This window comes from Magallana gigas, chromosome 2, assembly GCF_963853765.1.
Source record: "Magallana gigas chromosome 2, xbMagGiga1.1, whole genome shotgun sequence".
Lineage (NCBI taxonomy): Eukaryota > Metazoa > Mollusca > Bivalvia > Ostreida > Ostreidae > Magallana > Magallana gigas.
The window spans coordinates 38641939-38665049 of NC_088854.1; the positions used below are offsets into that span (position 1 = coordinate 38641939).

Genomic DNA, 23111 nt, shown 5'->3' on the forward strand with positions numbered 1-23111 from the left:
CATCCAAAAATAAGTATTCAATGCTTAAATAACTAACATATATTGTTTTTGTTGTTCAAGCTTGATACGCCTGTCCTTTTCATCGCTATCAAAAATGTGATTTTGATTGAATTGCACAAATAGCGTAACCTCTGACGTCATGTAGTGCCAGTAAGTGCAAATGAATAAAAATAAATAAACGAAGATATATAAATTATCATGTCAACATTTGAAACACTCCATAATTAAGAGACCCATACTTAGCATCATTAAATATGACTGCAATATTTCCCAAGGGATGAAATTTTCAAACCACAGATGTTTTTGACACAAGATAAATACTGATGACCTAGATATATCCATAAAAATAAACCAGACTACAGTGAATACAAAGTGATGTTATCTAGTAATTAATCAATCTGTTGTAATTCGTAATTTAAAAAAAGTTTCGCTTTTTTATTCTGTTCACATACGAAAGACGCAATACATGTATAATTATATAACAAAGGCGAACTCGGTTTTTATGTTGGCACAGACTGTAAACTATCCTCCTAGCGCATCCCTTTTGCAATTGAGGCAAAAGGTCCATGTTTTGCAGTATAAGACTATAATTATTACTTCTAACAAGAAATAAGGGAGAGAAGTTCTAGGGAAAAGCATAGAATAACCTCGAGGACAAACATATAATATAAAAGTCCTCTCGAGGACAAGTATATAAAGTAAAAAAGACTAACAAAAGAATGTTTTCTTTTGGTGTTTCATGCGGGTGTAAAGGTAGCTTGCACATTGCAGAAAAAACCCATTTTTCCGCAATGCTAGCTTACTTCATAGCCCGTACGAAACACCAACGAACGACCTATTAATATCACCGTTTTAATGTTACTGAATTATACAATGAATTTTACATAAAAAAGCTATTTTACAATACTAAATCATTATTAGTCCCCTACCGGTTTCACCGGAGGAGACTATAGCTTTCCTCTGCGTCCGTCTGTCTGTCTGTCCGTCCGTCTGTCTGTCCGTCCGTCCGTTTGTCTGTCTGTCCGTCCATCTGTCTGTCCCACTTCAGTTTTCCACACTTTTTTCTTTGTGCGTTTTAGGAATAATATGAAATTTGCTGAACAGCTTCAAAATGTCAAACTAAAGATCAAGTTTACACTTTTGTAGCGTCTGGTTAGCATATTTTCGTGAAAATTAACTTTTTATATTCCGCTTTTTTTAATACGGGTTCGGTGTGTATTGCAGGTCTCACAACACTATTTTTCCGAAGGTTCACGTCAAAACATGGCTGAGGGAAAATAATTCCCGAATTCCCCTTGGTTTTTAAGAGTTTTCCGCCAGCGACAGGGACTGTACTTTTTTTATGAGATAAAAAACAATGTGTAAAATGCCTGTTTTTCCCAGGGTTTTTTGTATAATTACAATCGGGTTCGTTATCGGATTGGTCTGTTGATTCGGGGTACAGAAGACGGTAAGAAATGATGTTCTGCATAACAGTGCATTGTTTTCACAAATTTCTACCAGCAAATACTAAATGGACTTGGCGATATCACAGGAGATAAAATAAAGAGTATTATTTTACCTATTTTTTATTAAATTTCTATATCAACAATGTAGTTTGAATTTCCTCTGTTCTTTTATCTCTGATTAAAGGATAACATCTCGTTTATAATAGTTTTTAAATAGATGTATGCTTCGAAGCTTTCATAAAATAATACAAGCCGGTAGGGGACGTGTATTGCTTATGCAATACTCTCAGAATGTTTCTTAATGTTAATCAGAACGTTATGCAGAGGGAACAGCCAGATGATTCTCCTTATATCTGAACGTTACAAGTTTGTGGATCCAAAACCTTCCTCTTTGTGTCCGTTCAGTGAGAACCAATGTCAATAGCCACTACATGCACTGTTACATCTTCCTATTTGTTACCACTGAGGTTGAAATGGTCGATGCCGTCGGACTCTTTGATTTTCGATTTTTTTGGTCTTTATGGTGGAACGGTGGTTGCTTTTGCGGAGGTCACTTGTTTCTCCAACGTATTGCTTTAAGCAACCATTTAAGATGATGAGATAAATGCAATTGTATGTGCAGCAAGACGCTTTACTTAATATGTTGTACGTTCGACCCATTATGAAACGTAATTCTAGATCTGTCCACGGTAGTGCTGTACTTGCACAAAATTTTGTTAGTATTAAGGATGGAAAGATTCTTTTTTAAGTTCTTGAACGGGATACTCTTTTCTTTGTATTGCAAAGATGGGATTCCAATATCTTGCTCTGTTCTTAAAGCTGAACACCGCTCGTAAATAGGCACTGTCCGCCATATTTCTCTTTAATCACTGCTGTCCCTACAACCCTTATATAAGGGACAGACCTCTAAACAGTTCAAAGTACTTCGCTGTAGAGGTCTCACCTGTGTGGACGTACATTTTGCCTCGCCGTGTTACCCGGTCGCGATGAAATTATCAAATTTTACGCACTTTTTGAAGCCAGGAGAATACTAACATCAAATAAATTGGTCAATGCATTATTTACGAACAGAAAATGAACATAAGATAAGAAAAAAATGCATAAAATCTAAAGACCACGAAAGGAATACTACATGTCGGCCACGAGGTTCAGGTGTGCAATCGGGTGTAACGAAATCGAAGGGTTTATATACCAGGTATCTGTGTGACGGTGCCTATTTACGAGCGGTGTTCAGCTTTAAGAGAAAAGATTCGTCATACTTGGATAGTTTATCTTTAAGGAGCACCTCTAAAGGTATGGTGAAGGCAGCAGCTTGATTGTTTAAGTTAGACATGAGAGTCGGTTTGTTTGATATGGATCAAGAATTAAATTAATGTTGTCATCTTCCAGACATTACATTCATTTTCTGTAATTTAAATTTTTCATAATTGTATAGGCGAGTTCTGGGACATAAAAAAAATATTTTAAAAATTGATCGTCGTTTCAAACGTGAGGCATTTGCCTACATTGCGTTACGGCCGTGGACTTGAAGGGTGTTTGATATCAAATTGATATATTGCATTAAAAACACGATTTGTAAAGGGTCAAAACATGAACGTGAGAAAGATGATTAACTGTAATGAAAACTTTGCACAGAGTTTCTAAAACATGAATGAGCTTTATGAACAGCAAAAATGAAGTTTTTAATATACTTTCATTTTCACTAGTTATCAATTTTGTTATAATTTTATTTCCTTACAGGGTTTGACATTTAGTTTTTTTATTTACTAGACCAGTCGGGCTACCTCAGCAATGTTTCACTAGCCCTGACCCTTTTTCCATTAGCCCTGACCAATTTTAACAATTGAAAATAGACTAAAAGTAACAACAAACATCAAATATTAAAGATTTCTCTGTTTAATTGTATTGGTATATCTTACCAATATAACAAAAAAATATTTTTAAACTCCTTTACAATTCTCGAATTTTAAACTACTTAAAGTTTTATATCTGTTTGAATATGAATAATAATTTCAATTCAGAGTCTCCTTTCCTTAATGCTTGTTTGTAGCTAAGGTAATAGTAAATCATTCAAATTATGGTCTCCTTGCACGTTCACCACCATGCCACCATAAACTGAGTGCCCTTGCTGCGTTATAGTCCATGGGTTCAGGGCCTTGGATGGATACCGCCATTAGAAAATTCAACATGTCTGGGGTGAGCCTTGAACGCCAATCTGATTTTCATCTGGCCATAGCAAAAAAGCCACGCTCACAGATATCAGAAGACATAGTGATGCAAAGAATAATCTCTGCCAATACTAGGATATTTTTCAGGGTTTCCTTTTGATTGGGATTCGTGAAACGTCTGCGGTAGAAATCCTGGACGCTTGTGTTGTTGTTGTCTCTTTTCATTCTAACCTTTAAGGCTGGCCACTCCGTCTGCTTTAGATGGTCTATGTCACATTCAAACCTGTTTAACACACCCGCAAACAACTCATAGGTCTTCACCATACACAGCTTCTTCAGCTTTAGTGACAGGCATGTTTGCTGGGTAAAATATCTGCATGAACCTCAAAAGATGATTTGTGTCTAAGTCACCTATCCTTTTGTTGATATGATTCAAGACAGACTCAATAAGTATGTTTTGTTTTCTTTTGAACTGATCTGCATTTAATGTAGGTGGTTTTAGTTTGACATCTCGAAATTTATACTCATCATTTTCATGTGTAACACTTTCAAGAAACTTATTCAGGCTTTTACTAGGCCTTTTTTGTAATGCAACAAGCTGGAGACCGGTTGTTTCCAGGGCCTCACTAGCATCAGGCAAGCAACAACCATCTTTTTTGAAACTGAAGGGAAAGTTCGCTCAGAACTGCAGGTACGTCTTTCAGAAAATGCTTATAGAGTAAAAGATCGTACTCTTTTAGATGTTTCAATACTAGTTTAGCTCGACAATTTTCCCCTCCACTGTATTTTCAAAGTGAGTAATAAATACATTGTATTGTTTCAACAAAACATCCAGACAACCACTTAGATGGGGCATCCATCGTGTGCCTTGCAACTCCACCGGCTTTATCATCTTTTGCTCCATTGCCTCTGATACCAATTTAGTTCCCTTAAAGCCTTTGGACTTAATGGTAATGTTTGTATAAATTAAGGAGAACATATTTCAAATCAGAGAAAATTTTATTATCTCTCTCTTTCATAGCATCAACTGCCCCTAGCTCTAACCGATGACAAACACAATGCATTTCCACTAAATGTGGGACATCATTTTTCAAAAAAGCCGCAACACTGTTTTTCCTTCCTATGTTTACTTTTGCCCCATCTGACCCTATTGCAATAAGCTTTTCTTTCCAATTCCAGTTGTCACTTAAACTGTCAAGGGACGTTTCAATTGCCTCAAACATGCCAGCAGCATGGGCATGTTTAACATCTTGAATTTTCACAAACAAATTTTTAGGTATCCCATTCGCAACAAACCTGGCATAAACTATTTCATTTTCACAAATTGAAACACCTGTGGCTCCATCAAACATTATAGAAATAACTCGTGCATTTGACAAAGGTCTAGCCGTTTCTTGCATAATATCTTTATGTATAAACTCCATAAATCTACCACATGCTTTGTTTGTTCGGTAACGTAATGGAATCTGGATTCCATTTTTCATTTGAAGTTGAATTAAATCGGGATAATGAGAAAATGGTAATTCTCTTTATCTATAAAATATGCAGTGTCAAAACAAGAAATTAACTGAACCCTTTGTTCTTGGTTCAATTTTCTTAGAGAAAGGTCTAAAGGCCCAACAACCCCCGGCATACCATCGTTAGCCCCCCCCCCCCCCCCCCGGACAATTGCCAGTCTCTTGTGTACTTTGCATCGTCAGTCTCAACCTCACCTGTGTATAAAAAGAAAACAGTGGACGATGTTTCTCTCATTTTTTCTACTCTAAACCTCTTGTATGCTTCTGTGTCTGAGTTGCTTGAGTCATGCTGCTTTAAGGAATCAATTCGAAAATTACTTGTCCTTCTACATGCATGTACAAATCTCCCTTCTTTTCCGTATTTAATTTTTTGCACGCCATGCAAAATATTACGTTTTCGCTTTCATCAAATTTAACCCATGGAAATTCCTCAGTCCATTTGGCAGAAGACGATCGTGATCGCTTTTCTTTCTCATATTTTTGTTTAGTTTCCACTCTGCCTTTTCTTTTCTTTTTATCTTCATCACCCTGTGATGACGTTGAGAAACCGTATTTAAAAAGCGACATGTCAACATCGAAACTGGGTCACGTACACGTATCCATTCAGAACAGTTGTTGAATGTCGTGTTTAAGATTTTTAAATTTAATTAAATCATACTAATAATGATACAAATATTCATTGGCTGTACTTAAATTACGATAATTTGATGAATTTAATGCCTGTTAGGAAAACGTGCAATTACGAAATGTGTTGAATGTTTAAAAAAAACAAAAACAAAGAAAGAATAAAAATAAACTTCGGAAGCGTCAGTATTAGAAACTGACACTGAAAGTAACAATAAGCTTGTCGATACACATATGAAGAAGAAAAAAAGAAGAAGAGAATTGATATATATTTTAGATACGATTTCAATAACGATTAACTTTTACATTGCAGTATCCAAAGGCCGACTTGAAAAATATAATTCATGAGATAAAAGAATATATAAAAAAAATTCAGAAGGGTAATATACAAAAAACAGTGTTGAATTCAAATTTTGTTCATAATTCCTAAATTGGTTTCCGTATGTCTTTGCAATAATATCTTTATATAGCAATGCACATTACAGGTTAAACGATAGTCAGATAAAGTTCTTGCTCAAAGGTGAACATGTCACATATACATGCATTGGTGCTATTTGTATTGCTCTGTGGGGTCTCTCTGGTAGTGAGCACGTTTGTTACCACTGAAACACATGCTGGGGTCGTCCGTGGTTACAGGGTCTCAACACCATCAAATGGTCAGCTAGAGATTTACCTGGGGATACCTTTTGCTGAACCCCCTGTTGGGGACTTGCGTTTTGCTCCACCTGTCGAGAAAAAGCATTGGAGACCCCAGGTTCTTAATGCCACCGAATTTGGTGCCGTGTGTCCACAGAATATCAAATACATACGGTAAGATCTCAAATGATGGGGGCCCTGCGAAATTCTGTTGTAATTCACTGTTTGTATATGGTCATAGTAAAATATGCAATGTATTATGGGCCGATTAAAACAACACAGAAGTATACTGCTGAAAACGAGAAAAATGTACAATGTGTGACTTATTAGTATACTGAAGTTTTACTTTTTCACACAAATAATATATTAGATCGTTTGCACATGGCACTTAGGAAAACATGAGTATACATGTATGGTTTTATCAAGTAAAAGTCCAATCAACACAATTTTGCAGAAAATTATCGTTTCAAAGATTTCTCTTTTATTTATTTTTCTTCTAAATTTGAGCGCGACTTTGATCAAAATAATTTCTCAGGTTTGGATTTATGATTGTTGTTTAGGAAACGCATTTGTTATGTTCTAGCGTTAAGTTAATCTCATTTAGATGCTTATTCTTATTATCTATTTTCATGATAGTCAAATGTCATAGGGGTTCAGATAATTGAATTTCCTCACTTGTTTTTATTCTTCATATTTCTTCATATTAAATGAACATCTTCATATTGCTACTAAAGTCACTTACAGGCATTAAAAAGTTCAAAGGGGATTAATTGGCCAGATAATTTACTTCGGGATTTACTCAGATGTCATGGTCTGATCTGTTATAGTTCATTTATCATTCTACACATAATTGTCATGTACAAACTTTGATTCCCAAAGATCTAGAAAAAAAATGTTAAAGCTAGGAGAATAGGATACATGTACAGTGTATTTACACCTGAAGATCATTCGAATCAAAATTTAAATCTTTACAATGCTTCAAGTTAATGTACATGCAACACATATCATCCCGTAGTATATGTTAGAAGTCTTTGGCTAAAAAAAAATTCCTTCTGAGTCCGTCGGTAAATGTGCTGGGCTGATTTGACCTGATTGTTTTAGATATGTTATCTGGAATCAAGGGCATTCACTTACCTCTTCACTTCCTTGTATTAACCAGGCCACCAAACTGTTGCCGTTGCTTTGTCCCAACATTGCTTATGTGCCCTACCTGTGCAAACCTTACTCTTTTACTCAAAGTTTAGAAATAACAATCATCGAACCATGCTAAATTACGTTTTTAATACAACAAATACCATCTCGAAATGGTTAATAATCAATGCCTCCCAGTACAACTTTTTAATAATTTCTTACACTATGACGTGATTCGTTTCCATTAGTTGAATTTCTCTACTTTTTGAATAGAATATGCACGGGGGACACATTTCTTAGTCTCCACTGAATTAATGTTTTCTTTAGTTTTATTTTTCTCTGCGAAATAATGCAAAGTCCTATTCCTGAACTCCCGCTGTTAATACCATACTTGACAAAGTAGCGTTCAGTTTTTGCATTCGGAAATTGTAATCGCTCCATCTGAGAAGCAAGTGAACTGTCGACTGTTCGTTTTACAGTATTTTCTTTGGGTTTTTGTTTTTGGCTTTCATAGGTGACATGCAAAAGGGGAGGAAGAAGATCTACACTAAAATCTCAACAACACAAAACACTTGTCAAAATATCACAATCTATTAAAGGAAGGGGATGTAGTAGCTTAGATGTTTAACTTTTATAGTTATTAATGTATTAACTTTTAATTTCAATACGATTTATGTATAGTAAAGGTTACAAAAATTTCAGATTTTATGTTTCATTGACGATACAAAGCAATTGCATTCTAAGCTTTTTATTTATAAAATTAATTAGTATATATGTACATGTATCTCGCACTTTGTCTTTGAATTTCATTCGTATGATCCCTTATAGGAGCAGATGAAAAGCGTACAAGATAAATATCAAATAAATCTTTTAAGAAACGACTTTTACACAAATGGTGAACACATCTTGAATTATATCAAACAAGCTCCAAAACTTATGTCAACATAATTATTGAAACATTTTTTTAATAGTACACATTTTGGAAATGGATATACAAAAATAAATGAAGACTGTTTGTATCTTAATATCTACGCATCTAAGGTGAGTATGAATGAGTAAAAAATAATTTTAAAAAAAAGGGTTGGGGGAATTGCGTATATCTATAACTTCAATTTTACTATTGAAATCCTTATTCTGACATGCTCCAAAAAAATGAGGGCCAACCCCATGATAATTAATTTTTTTTAATGTAAATTTAAGATGTTTGCTGCGAGAAAAAGTGCCCCCGGGCGTCCCCACCCCCTTCCTAGACTACGTGCCTGAAAAGTTTTCAAAAGATACCATGTTTGTGGGGGTTGGATGGGTATAAATAAATAAAAAAGAAATCGTTTTTTTTTTCTTACTAGTGAAATTCTCCGGGTAAGTAGCGATTACGTGTGAATAAATATTGTTATATCGATTTCAATTGTACTCTTTTGTCAAATGTGATTGTACACGAATAAAATCGTCAAAAAGTGGCGGAAATGGCAACCTGGGATACACTATTATAATTTTTAAAAGAAGGCTTTAGCAAAAATATTGGGAAAATTGCTTCAAACGTTAAATTTACAACTTTTCGCATTATAAGCAAAAATCAACAAAATTAACTAACAAAGTACCTAAACTTTAAAAGAACATCAACCACCCAGCGGAATTACTCCCTGTTATGGTATGGATTCATGGAGGATATTATGAAGCGTCATCGGGATCGGCATACGACGGAAGAATATTGGCCTCACGGGGAGAAGTTATTGTAGTCACTGTGAATTACAGACTCGGAGCCCTTGGTATTTAGATTCAGTTACTTTTATTGAAAATTGATTATTTTTTAACGACTTTATGCAAAAATGGTTGGCAAAATGCCATTTCAAAAATGTGCAAAATCGTTTTCTATCAATACCTTCAAATAAAGATTATTCTCTCTTGTTAGAACCTACATGTTTTGCAGGTATTTGCATTACAATTCCTTGTTACATAATACAGATGTACATGATTGACACAATGTATCACAGGGTTCCTATCAACGTTTGATTCAATGGCAACCGGAAATCAAGCACTTCTAGACCAAGTGCTTGCATTAAAGTGGGTCCAAAAAAATATTCGTAGCTTTGGTGGAGATCCTGATAGGGTGACCATTTTCGGAGAAAGTGCAGGAGGGGCGGCTGTTTCACTGCATATGTTTTCTCCTTTATCTGAGGGTACCCCCCCCCCTCTCTCTTTCTCTCTCTCTCTCTCTCTCTCTCTCTCTCTCTCTCGTTTCATGATATTTGAAAAAGAAATCTACATGTTTCCGCAGTTGAAAAAAAGTGCTGCATTTTATTTTCAACACTAGGATTATTTCATGGCCTGATCACCCAGAGCGGATGTGCATTAAGTCCTTTTGCTATATATAGACCGCCTTACTCGCAACTTAGCAACACCAGAAGCGTGGCTCTTTCACTGGGTTGTCCAGCCACCTCTTCCAGGGCAATGATTGAATGCTTAAGGACTAAATCAGCTCAAGAGATTGTTGAAGTGAAGCCAGTAGTACATGTATGATGGCTGAGTCGCCGACACTTTTGTTTTCTCTAATAATTCATAAGATGGCCCGATGGTCAACACACTACATTGAAATTTTAGATACGGTTTTATTGGCATAAACTATCATTGAGTAAAGAAAAAATCCAACTAATTTAAATAATTTTCTAAAACTTTAAACTGAGTTTTAATTTCTTATAACGGAGATAAAACAATGACTACCAGGCCTTGGGTACTCAAGGTGGCATGAGACACCTGTAGATTTTATGGATAAACGTTATAATCAGAAATACTTTCACCGTTTTAGAATTTCCAGGTTTTAAAATATTTGACCAAAATAAATGTTTTGAAATTGTTTTTGAAAAGGTAAAGATTGCGAAAGGCTCATCAAGAGCTTCTCTCTGTGGGAACAATTTATGGAAGAAAAAGAATCATAAACTAATGCTTAATTTTATTGTTTATTTTGCTAGGATGCTCCTCAAAATAATGAAGGTGTCCCATACCACCTTAATACTGTTTACGAAAATTAAATTTTGTGAAAATAATCATATCAAACCTATTAAGTTTTATTTTTGTTTTTAATTTGGATTGAATCTAGTTTAATTCATTGTTTTAGAAAATCATTCGAAAAAAACCTTCAGAATGGAATCTTCATGAATAATGGTTTTCTTAGCTTCGAAGAAATTTCCTATTTTACAGTGTATCTTTGGAATTAATATGACATCTTTAATTTTGCATTTTCCTAGTACCCCAAGCTATCTCTAGCGTTTGCTCCCAGAGTCGATGGTTACTTTTTACACGACGTCCCCGAAAATTTGCTCAAAAGAGGAGAGTTTCATAACAATATACGGGTTATGACCGGGTTTGTAGATGATGAAGCGTCCATCTTTATACCAAGTATCTTCGACAAATCTGGCGGATATGACGTCCATTTCTATGAAGCATTGTTAGACGAACTTAGCTCAGGGTTTCTCCACAGAGAAAAGGTGCAGTCTGCTTTGATTTGTCTTTATCCACCTGCGATAAACAATTCACGAAAGAACGTGGAGACATACATGCAGGTGCTTATCCTTTTAAAGAAATACAAAGTATAAATATTATAGCAAATATTTTTATGTAAATTTGTGTGCATGTCAGGAAACATTCATGGGTGTTTTTATTTTTATGTTGAATTTGACTGTTTAAGGAATATAAACTCGGATAAACATAATTCGCATGATTTCGTTTCAGACGACAGTAAAATCATGACGTACATGTAACTTATTTTGACCAAAAACGTTTGCCCCAAATAAGCATAAGGACATTTTAGAAAAAGAGTGACCAACGTAACCAAATCCATAGGAATTCCGTTTGCTTAGTGTAATAACTTTTATTATAGAGTAAAAAATGAATAAGTTTTGGGTATTAGTTTGAATTTTAACTTGTGAGGAAGTTAATTTACATGTCAATGTTAATTTAATATAATATTTATACATAATTATGTCGTTTCTGACATATATTGTTTTTCAAATTATATCTGCTATATGTCAGAAATATTTAGAACAGAAAATAAGAGAAAATGGTCTTTATTTAGGTTAAGAAAAATAGAAGAAATATTTTTAGATGAATGCTTTTCTGGTAATTTTGTAATACCTTCTGATACTTTCTGCTTAACAGCTGGCGTCTGACTATGAGTTTCGATTTCCCACTATACATATGTCAGCTGATCTTACCAGTAAGGGAGTTCTTACATGGATGTACCAGTTTGATTATCTCTCTGCGCATACACCGGAACCTGAGTGGAAAGGTATAAAATTCCAGAACTTTTTTAGTACTTTCTATTCGAGCTGAGTCTTGATATTTCTCCTTTAGTTTCTATATGTTCCATACGGTCACAGTGCCAAAACGTTAGTTTTGATAGATATAACTTGTTTAAACTAGTTAAATTCAATTGCATATTATCAAATTGGTAATCGGCACGAACGCGCGCGCTCTCTCTCTCTCTCTCTCTCTCTCTCTCTCTCTCTCTCTCTCTCTCATATACCGGTATATCTTACATTTGTATGTCTTGCTTGATATTACATTTATATCTAGCAACGTTGCCTCATATAACTTCCAAACCCATTGCTGAATGTTATCCCCCAAATCCAACCCTCCAATCAGAATAAGAGTGCTTTTCGTGTGAGGGATGCTAGATGAGAGTGTGATATATAAAATGTGCTGCAGGTGTGTACCATTCCAGTGAACTGTATTTTGTTTTCGGGGCTCCTCTGTTCAATTCGATGCCGTGTCCAGGACTTCGGAACACCACTTGCCCTCAGATATGGGAGACAGATAAAACTTGGGACCCAGAGGATGAGAGAATCAGCGAAATTCTGATCGATATATGGGTTTCATTTGCTAAATTAAGGTACAGTGTTTACAAAACGGGTTCATGCATGTGATTATGTCCTTAAACATATTACATTTAGTACATGTATGATCATTTAATATTTTGGCTGCACTTGAAAAAAGGGAAAGGGGTCCATGCCTCAAAGTGACTGTAATATAAACAACCTTGCATAATATTCTGCTCTACATATTATATATGTTGCAGTTGGTTTTAACATGTGTTTACAGTTACAGTATTTTGATATTTGTTCTACTTGAATTATTGGTATGTACTAGAGATGATGTACATCAATGTTTATATGTTTTGATCAGGATATAATCATATTCTGATCAATAACATTTCAACACATTTGTGAGTTTGTTTGATGTGTAGGTAGGAGAATGAGGAGGCATAAACAACTTTTAAATTAATCTTATCTGACTGTAGTTTCACGTTCTTTTGTATTACTAATAGAGTTTTCATGAACATGTACAATAAAACTAGAACCATTTTTACAAGAGTTTGGACTTTGGGTAGCTGTGTCAAACAGCGATGTGACGTAGGCATGTCTATTTCATTGTCAGCCACTCAGCCATGGCTCTCTGAAATCGACAAGATTTGTCTGGCTTGTTAGCTAGGACTACGCAATCGGTGCATATTATGCTTGAAACAGCGACATTTTAAACTTGTTTTGACAAGGGAATTAATTTAAGATAGTCCATCCATAACTATCACATTTCATATGTAATAGATTGCAAGTTTGATTACTAAAATCTTAGTGTGATTTTAGGGGTTTATTTAATAATAAAGATTCATCTTTAAAACTTTAAAAATTTTGAAAATTAACAAATTTATCCCATCTTGAAGTTAACATTGAAGTCTATGGGAAAAAATGCATTTTTGAATATATCTTGGTAAAAAGTTACAAAAGCTTTCCTTTTCTTTCACAATGCTAAAAAATTTATTATTTACCATACATATTTTTAATTATAATTATCATTTCAAGTAGGATATGTGTTCAAAAAGTTGTTCAATGCACGTTAACCTTTCAATATTTGATGCCAGTGTAACGAAGAATATTGACCCGGGTTGAAAATTGACCCGGGGGTCATTTTTCAACGTTGAAAATTGAGACCAAAATCGTGAAATTTATACCCGGGGTTAGGGTATGAGAAAGATTTTTCTAAACTCTGATGACCTCGACCCGTTGAAAATTGATCCTGTTGAGAATTGACCCAAACCTCAGAGTTTTGATCTGAACTGGAACTTACTCTACACGGTTTAAATGTACAATCATGCACATATTTGAAAGTTTCAGTTTTAAAATGTACATACTGTCTGATACATATGCGGACGTGGCTAATTTCTTTTATGCTGATATGTCCAATTAATCATTTAGTTTTTAGATTGAAAATATGATATCCATTTATTATTACAATACTATGTAAATAAAGCTAAGAAGATGACCGTTTGCTTCGGAATGGAGCAGGCGAGTAGGGCTAGAATACTTTTTGACATAGATGACATGGTTTTCATTCCCTCATAGTTTAAACTTGTCACAATATCTGATAAATATATCTAACAAACATATTGCCCGTTATCGTCACTTTTAAGACAGTTCAACAGAGCTCTATTCGACAGGCACCTGACGTTGTATATTTTTCAAATAATTGAAAATATATAACCTCTACACTGCTTTATTGGGTAAAGGGTAAATATATATTTATATCAAGACAAAAGGGTATAATGTCAGATACCTATGCTTAATTTGAAGAAGTCAGAATATTTCACTGACAAAATAATAAATGAATGGTTGTCATATTTTTATCCTTTTTTTTATATACTGGTTTTTTTTTATTAGTATATATACAGCATATACATATTTACACATGTTTTTAATTTTTTACGACTTCAAAATAATTTTTCATAAACTTGTCTGATTAACTTTATTGAAGCACCATCCAATTTTCTGCATATACAGTCATAGTTCTTCTTAAAAATGCAATTTATTTCTATTATTTTGAGTTTTCAATTCTGTTATTTACCTGTAAATTAGAAACACAGGCAACTGACGTAATATATTTTCTCAAAATTAAAAATATATACCCTCTACAGCAAAAATGTTATCAATTTAAAAAAAAAGTAGGTTTGCATCTAAATATACAGTCGGAGGATGGTTGATCTAATTATATTAATGGTATATACATGAAAAGGTATGCGAAAAGTATACAACTGATAGATATGTTGTTTGGAGCAGCTGTATCAGGGGAAAATCCGAATTGCTTAAACATGTACAAATTGAAACAACCAGGACAGTGACAGGGATCTACGGAAGCCCATTTAGGACCTATCAAAATATATTTTTGAATTTGATATAACGAATTCTTGAATTTGTTAAAACGAATTTAAATCGTTATAACGAATTGTTGAATCCGTTATAACGAATTAAATTTGTTATAACAAATTTTAGGAATTTGTTATAACGAATTTAATCTGTTATAACAAATTCGCTGAATTCGTTATTTCAAAATTTAAATCTGTTTTAACAAATTAAATTTGAAATAACGAATTCTTGAATTCGTTATTTCAAAGTTTTAATTCGTAATTTTGGTTTTTTTAAACTCGTTATAACATATTTTCACCCAATTTGTAATAACAAATTTCATGTTTTCGGGAACAAATTAAACGGGGCGGACTTCATTTGTCCCATATCGGCGTACGACGAAACGGCGAAATGGTAAATGAAGTAAACTGGCGTAAGAACAAAAGTGTAGGAACATATTGTCACAGCTGTTGCTGTAACCATGGTAACAGATGTAACAATTCCAAAAGACACCTGACTTAATCGGCTTTCCAAAATTCCAAAAAATTGTTTAGTCAATGCTATTATTTATTGAGCATGCTGATTTATAAAAGGGTACATGAAGCCCAGCCAATGTCGAACTTATGTCATAGAATTTATTTACCAGAATTAAATGCAAAAACCGCATCGAAATCGATGCACACAAAAAATGGAGTTACGCTTCTTCAAAGTGCCTATTTTTACCTCTTTTAGAAATCTAATCAAGAGAAAATGAAATTAGGCGATAACAAGGATTCAGTGACGTCACGAGGTCAACACTAGGGAAATTTCCTTACAAAGCTATACAAAATATATTCAATTTTACAGCAAAAAAGATTGATATAGGTCTGATATTTTGACGTATCTAGTTATTTTAAGTATTGTAAATTTAGAAAGTTGTATTCGTAATTATTTTGTTACAGTCAGGTTTCCTTTTAAACGATTTTAAAATTTGCTATTTAATCGCCTTTTACTGATGAATATGATATCTTTAAACGCTTGCATGGGCAGATTTATGTTCAGTATTCATATTTATTTTGGTCGGAGCGTGTTCAAATCCAATAACGCTTGAAGGGAGTTATGATAGATTTGATATACACGCTCCGACCGAAATTATCACCTCATAATATTCAAAGAATGATGCCTTTTTGCTTTTAATTATATTATTTCCAATCTCTACAATTCAAAACAACATTTCAAAACCACTGGGTATTTTTTTTCATGCATAGCACATGTTATGTATTATTGCAGCAAATACCGTTTTTCGGTTATGCTGTAGGACACGCTTATTTTGGGTCGCTCATTTTTTATGAAATAATTGGGCCATAGGTTTCAAAATTGATTTGTAATGTTATCACAGTAAAGGACACTAAAAAAAATATGAATGTGATATTTTATATGACATAGCCAGGCATTATAACCAGGATGTGCTCATGTGTGAACCAACTTTCCATCGGGATTGGTAAACGTTTGGGAGGAAATTCGATAGCTTCTTGGAGAAACTTCGAACTGATGATAGGTGCCAAAAAAAAAAAAGCAAAAACAAAAAACCGCGACTTTTATATCATATAGTCATTAAAAGTGATAGGAATGTTATGTACCTTTGGTTTACACTAAAAAAAGTAAATTAAATAATTGCGAGGACAATAAAGGCAATGTTACAGGAAAAGAATAGACACGTAGCTTCAAACGAGTGGGTTGGTGGGGGTGGCAGGGAGAAGCCTGTCCCCATGCAGTTGCCCCCCCCCCTTTCCTAGCATTTTCGGAGCATGTAAAAAATTGAAAGTGACTGGGAGGAAGTAAACAGTGAAATTTAAGTTTGAGGTAAATTTAGCATTTCTATAGCTACCCCCACGGTGTACGATTTTCGAATTTTTAAAGACTTCTTTTTTTCGCATGTTAAGAATTGTTTGGCGATTCCCCCCCCCCCCCCACCCCCCACCCCTCTTTTCGCTTGTTTACGATGCCACCTGCCTGAACAAAATATCACGGTTTCCTTACATATACCAGTAAAAAAGAATTGGGTTTATATATAAACCAATATTACTGTATCTCATACAAAATACCATTCACCAGGTTCTTTAAACACCCACGCTTAAATTCAATATAAAAAAATTCAAGGTTAGGAGGAGAGGGATAATTTATTTTGTTTTTCTTTTGTTCAGGGGGGGGGGGGGTATTGGGGAGGGGTAGGGGTGGTCAGAACACCGACCCCATGTAGTTCTATCCATAACCCCTCACCAAGGTCTGTGTGTCCATCACCAGGGTCTGTATACCCATCACCAGGGTCAGAATACATATTACCAGGGTCAGAGTAAGTACTAGCAGAGTAGGTGTATGTATCAACAGGGTACATGTATGTATACGCATAACCAGATTCAGTATACCCATCACCAGGACACCAGGGTCTCAATACGTATCCCGAGGGTCAATGTGTTTTTGTGCTCATCACCAGGGTTTGATTACCCATAGCAAGAAATCCACGTACCATCACCAGGGTCTCAATGCCTATCACCAGGGTCAGTGTACGTTTCACTAGGGTCTATAATGCTTATCACCGGGGTCTGTATACTAGTATTAATAGGGCCAGAGTGCACATCACAAGCGTCTGTATACCCATATCCAGAATCAGTATACCCATCACCAGGGCAAGTTTACCTATAACCAAGGTTAGTGTACCCAATTACAAGAGTGTGTACATGTATACGCGTAGCCAGAGCCAGTATACCCATCACCTGGGTCTCAATACCTATAACAATATAGGTTTTTAGACCCTAGTAATGGGCAGACCCTGGTGATACGAACACCGACCTTGGTGATATGCATTAAGACCCGGATGATGGGTTCTAATGACTTGGTGATGGGCACACAGACCCTGGTGATACGTACACTGACCCTGGTAATAGATCCGGATAATCGTAATATTGACCCAGGTTACGGGTATACAGACCTTGGTGATACGAACACTGACCCTAGTTATACATACACTGAACCTGATGATACGTACACTGACCCAGGCTCTTTGTACGCAGACCCAGATGATGGGCACGCAGACCCTGGTGATACGTACACTGACCCTGGTATTAGATATAGACATCCTGATAATCGTAATACTGACCCAGGTTATGGGTATACAGACCCTAGTGATACGAACACTGACCCTAGTGATACATACACTATGCTATTAAAACATTTAAAATTCCTAATTCGTGGGGGTATGGGGAAAGGTGTACCTTTAACTTCAATTCTACAGTTTATTTCCTCCCTTTCATTTCAGTTTTTACCTGGTCCCAAAAACATTAGGGGCGGGGGACTCCTTGTTGGCTTGTTAATTCACCTTTTATATGTAAATTTAAGAAAAATCTTTGCTGCGAGAAAACGTGTGCTGAATGGAGTAGTCTAGCTCGTCCCCCTGCCCCTGCTCCACTCCACACCCCCTCCCCCTCCAATGCTAAGTGCCTGTTGTTTTCCTGTAACATTGCTCTTTTTTGTTCTCTCAAATACTAATATTTATACAACATTTTGGTGTAAATCTAATGTACACAACATTCCTATCTCTTTTAATAAACATTTATAAAGTAAATTTCGAATTTTCCTATACGTTTTTAAATTGCGCGAATATCAGTTCGAAGTTCCCCCAAACAGCTTTCGAAATTCCTCCCAAACGTTTACCGAAAAGTCGGTACACGCATGCGTACATCCTGGTTATAGTGCCTGGTTGTACTATATAAAATCAAAGTACTGAAGAACTGATGGGAGTTGATTTTATCGATTATTATTTATTTTAAAATCAATGATATGTTATTTTGCATGGCAAGTACTTTCCTATATGTATTTGAATTACGCACATTTTTAATAATATGAATTCTTCCACAGGAATTTCGTGAAAACTCTATATGAATCATGTTGTATAATATTCAAAGATCTATTCTATCAAACTACGTATCAGTAATCGGAATAGTTATGCGAACTTGTATTGATCCAAGCATAATTGGACTCTAGTCTCGTTCAACCAGACTCTCAGCTGTATCCGTTAATCACCGACAAGCAAGAGAGAATCTCTGCTTGTCGGAGATTTACGGAGACAGCCGAGCGTCTGGTTGAACGAGCTCTGGCGTAGGAATATATAAGATGTACGACTTCAAAAATTATCTAAATTGTTCGTACCATTTAAAATCTAACTATTTACAAGGTATCTATAAATAAGTTTCCTTGAAAAACAATGCTTAAGAACTCATTACATCGAATTTATCGATTAGAACTAAATGTTGTCAGCAATGTTGATTTGTACTTAGGTCCAAACACTGTTTCACTTTCGGTTTGCCTGAGTAACTGCATACATGTAGGAGAGTTGATTAAAATTAACTTCCAAAAATAGCCTATTCTATACATCGTTCTGATGGAAAGTTGGTTCACGCATGCGCACATCCTGGTTATAATGCCTAGCTACATCATATAAAATATTATATTATATTTTTAAGTGTCCTTTACTGTGATAACCCAGCCCAATAATTTAAAAAAAGTACGGCGTAATCTCACGGTTTGGTGATGTAATGAGATGAACAATGCAGATATATGTTAATAAATCAGGATGCTCATTGATTGATAGCATTAATTAAACAAATTTTTGGAATTTTGCACAGAAACCCGTCGAAACAAATCTGTATATATTGTATTTTTGGTGAAACTGCATTGCATAGAGCATTGCATAGTTCTTAAATATATATTTTGTTATTATCTATGTAGGAATTCTAGCAAAGCTGATAAAGTAGGTGTCTTATGGAATTGTTACATCTCTTACCATGGTTACATTTACTTCATTTAATACCATTTCGCCGTTTAACGCCGATCAATTGATCGGCGCATTTCGTTGTACGCCGATATGGGACAAATGAAGTCCGCCCCGTTTAATTTGTTCCCCAAAACATGAAAATTGTTACCACAAATTGGGTGAAAATATGTTATAACCGAGTTTAAAAAACCGAAATTACGAATTAAAACTTTGAAATAACGAATTCAGGAATTCGTTATTTCAAATTTAATTTGTTATAACGAATTCAAGAAGTCGTTATTTCAAATTTAATTTGTTAAAACAGATTTAGAAATTTGAAATAACGAATTCAGTGAATTTGTTATAACAAATTAAATTCGTTATAACGAATTCCTAAAATTTGTTATAACAAATTTAATTCGTTATAACGGATTCAACAATTCGTTATAACGATTTAAATTCGTTTTAACAAATTCAAGATTTCGTTATATCAAATTCAAAAATATTTTTTGATAGGTCCTAAATGGGCTTCCGTAGGGATCAGAGTTAATTCTTCTAAAATAATTTTATATAGTGAGCTTAATTTGGAAACCTTGCAATCTCGAAGGGATAACCATAAACTAATTATATTCTACAAGAATATAAATGGTTTAGCACCACAAGATATGTTAGATTGAATTCAATCATATTTTCTTACTGAACATGCATATAATCATAGATCAAATTAGCTTGTTTACTATCTACCACTATATACTTATTACAATAGCTTTGCTCCGTCTACATGTAAATTATGGAATAATCTTCATGCAGAAAAGAAAATTTCATCAACTTTATCTTTCTTTGAAGTCAAAACTTAAAAAAACAAAATATACCTAGAGCTTACAAACCTTTCAGTTAAGACAATAGAAAATATTAATTTACGTCAATTATGGAATAAAGGTAGTAAAGCTTACTTATTTAAGGATTTTTTTATCTGATGTGAGTCGATGTTTATACTGTGGGTCTGAATCTGAAGGAAATGTGATTTTTCCCCTGGATATCCAAGATACACTCAACAAAGAGACGAACTTTTTAAACAACTTATTGACATTAGTGTACCATTTTATATGAACTATATACTTTATGGTAGTTCTGATTTTTCATATAGATAAAATTGTAAAATTGTTTCCCATGTTTATACTTATATTAGATCTCCAAAGCGTTTTTGATTCTCTTAAGGTACACTGTTAAACCTATTTAAGTATTATACCTGTATATTTACTTAATATACAGTTCCCTTTTATTTACTGTTCTTTGCAAATGGGCTGGATCATGAAAATCTCATTCTTATGTTTGTATCTCTGCAGGTATAAATGAAGGTGATATGTTTGTTAATATAGGTGTGAGTGAACATGTCTACCAACAATATGTCATACAATCATATATGATAAATATTCAGATAATTATTTAATATTCAAGTACATCATGTCTTATATACACATAATATACACATTTAACACGTTTAAATTGAATCAATAATGTAGGTGGCTGTGATAGGAGGGTCAATCATCTACTCCAACGCTGCTGCATGATCTTCTACTACTTATTTCTATTCAAAAAATGCAATTTTAATTACCAATTTATTGACGAAAACAATTACTGTTAGTAAATTTATGATAAAGTTTTGTGATCAAAGCAATTTAGAAACTTAAGAGCAAAATTCTATTGTCATCCTGTACAAAAATTAGGTTGCTAACTTGATACAGATTCCATGAAGCAGAATTGTTAATGCCTAGAAAAATTAGCGGTTTGATGATATTTAGTTATATCAGAAGTTATTCTCAAATAAAACACCAAAAATCGGCTTCAAGATATAGTTACTACAGCATTGTTCATGAAAGAGTACAATCATTTTAGCATATCATCAATTTGTAAAACTGTTATTGTCTGGATGGGTGTGAATACAAAATTCAGATAGTCACAGTTTTAACAATCTGAGTGGGTGCAAACACAAAAATCTCAATATGACATATACTGTAATTTTTTTTATTTACACCCACTCAGAAAATTTACAATGAACAATATCAAAGTTTCAATTTACTGGGTGAACGTAAAACCAAAATTAAATAATATGACGTATTGTAATTTTTTTAAAATATTTATATTTGTACACTTCTCCAGCAAATTAAAAAAAAGAGTTTTACTGAATTGAATATTTTAACGTGTAACCATGTATACTAATATTATTAAAAAAACATATATCTCTTTAAAAATATATAGATATCACACAAAACAGCAGTTATACGCGATAAGTTTATTATGAATATAATAGTTATTACATGTACATATTTAAAGGTATACTATGTAAATTCAAAAAATAATTATTTAAGTCTCATTTTAATACCCCCCCACCCCCCCCCCCCCCGTTGAAACATGTGAACATGTAAATCTAAAGAATAAATATACAAAAACTGATAATTTTTAATTAAATAAACTCAAGTTATAATATTGATTCGTTAATTTGTGTTTCTTTGCTGTTGAATTTTGAACCGGTTTCATGATCAAACTTCCACGATTCGGGTCAATTTTCAACGGTTTAGGGTCTTTATTCAACACCTTTGGTCTCAATATTCAACGTGGAAAAATGACCCCCGGGTCAATTTTCAACCCGGGTCAAAATTCTTCGTTACACCGGTTACAAGCAAATTCCTATGAAGTATAAGTTTATCCGACATAACTTAGAATTTATGTAAAGCAAAAAGGTAACAGGAAATCTACAAATTTTGTCATTCAGTTATTTTTCTCTTTTAAGAGCTACCCATCAGACTTCTCTAATTCTACCCAGCGGCGATGTATGGAATCCATTTGATGAAAGAAAAGAGTTCCTAGTCATCAACTCCACGCTTGAAATTAAAAACCACCCCAGGCAGCGGATGCTAGCTCTTTGGGATAAATTTGATTACCTAAATTTCTATGCAGAGCCAGATCCACAGAGCCATTGCGTTAATTAATGTATCCTGGAGTCCATCGTAGAATTGTCATGTCGACCAAGTGAAAGATAACGTTAGAAAAATTGGGAAAGAATATACGAATATTAAAATTACGATATTATGTGAATTGTATAATGTGTTTAATTTAATGCTCCTTAAGGCTCTTTATTCTAGTTAAGACCTTTTTTCGAAGATACCCAACCGTTAATTAAATAATAACCGATACACGTTTAAAACTATAATCTGTCCCAGATTACTGTTTTCCTTGCAATTTATATACTTACACATGTCAAAGTAGTAATAAAATCTGAAAAAAGAGAAAGAAACCAAACACTTTTTCATTGACAATTCATCTTTTTTATATTATATTAAGAAATTAACAGTCATGAACAAAAACAAATTTCTTTCGTAGATTTATGATGAATAATGTTTACCTCTTTTCCCTATTCGGAAATACTCGGGACACAATTTTTCAACGTTATCATTCGAGTACTTTTGATTTCTGTTGTAATGCACAATCCCCGTAGACTCCCCCAAACAAAATTCTGCGCAATTACCGTGGCTTTTTTTTTATCAGTCTGTTAACCACAGACTTATTCAAATAGTTAATCAACAGCATGGACTGTAAACTATCCACTCAAGGTATTAAGGTGCATCTCG

At 34.2% G+C, this 23111-nt stretch overlaps 1 protein-coding gene across 2 annotated transcripts; it reads left to right on the plus strand.

Annotated features, from left to right (window-relative positions):
* The first annotated feature begins 6141 nt into the window (after window positions 1-6141).
* LOC105328166 (neuroligin-4, Y-linked) lies at window positions 6142-22736 on the plus strand. Of its 2 annotated transcripts, XM_066076463.1 has the most exons (9): window positions 6146-6567; window positions 8496-8565; window positions 9137-9290; window positions 9516-9701; window positions 9836-10035; window positions 10767-11081; window positions 11677-11806; window positions 12226-12409; window positions 22274-22736. In XM_066076463.1, exons 1-9 carry the CDS (start codon window positions 6284-6286, stop codon window positions 22470-22472), a joined length of 1722 nt encoding a protein of 573 aa, XP_065932535.1. In that variant the 5' UTR covers window positions 6146-6283; the 3' UTR covers window positions 22473-22736. The 2 variants fall into 2 exon arrangements, with proteins under 2 accessions (XP_065932536.1, XP_065932535.1); XM_066076464.1 differs by lacking the exon at window positions 12226-12409 and having other exon boundaries at window positions 6142-6567; window positions 22274-22435.
* The last annotated feature ends 375 nt before the right edge of the window (window positions 22737-23111 follow it).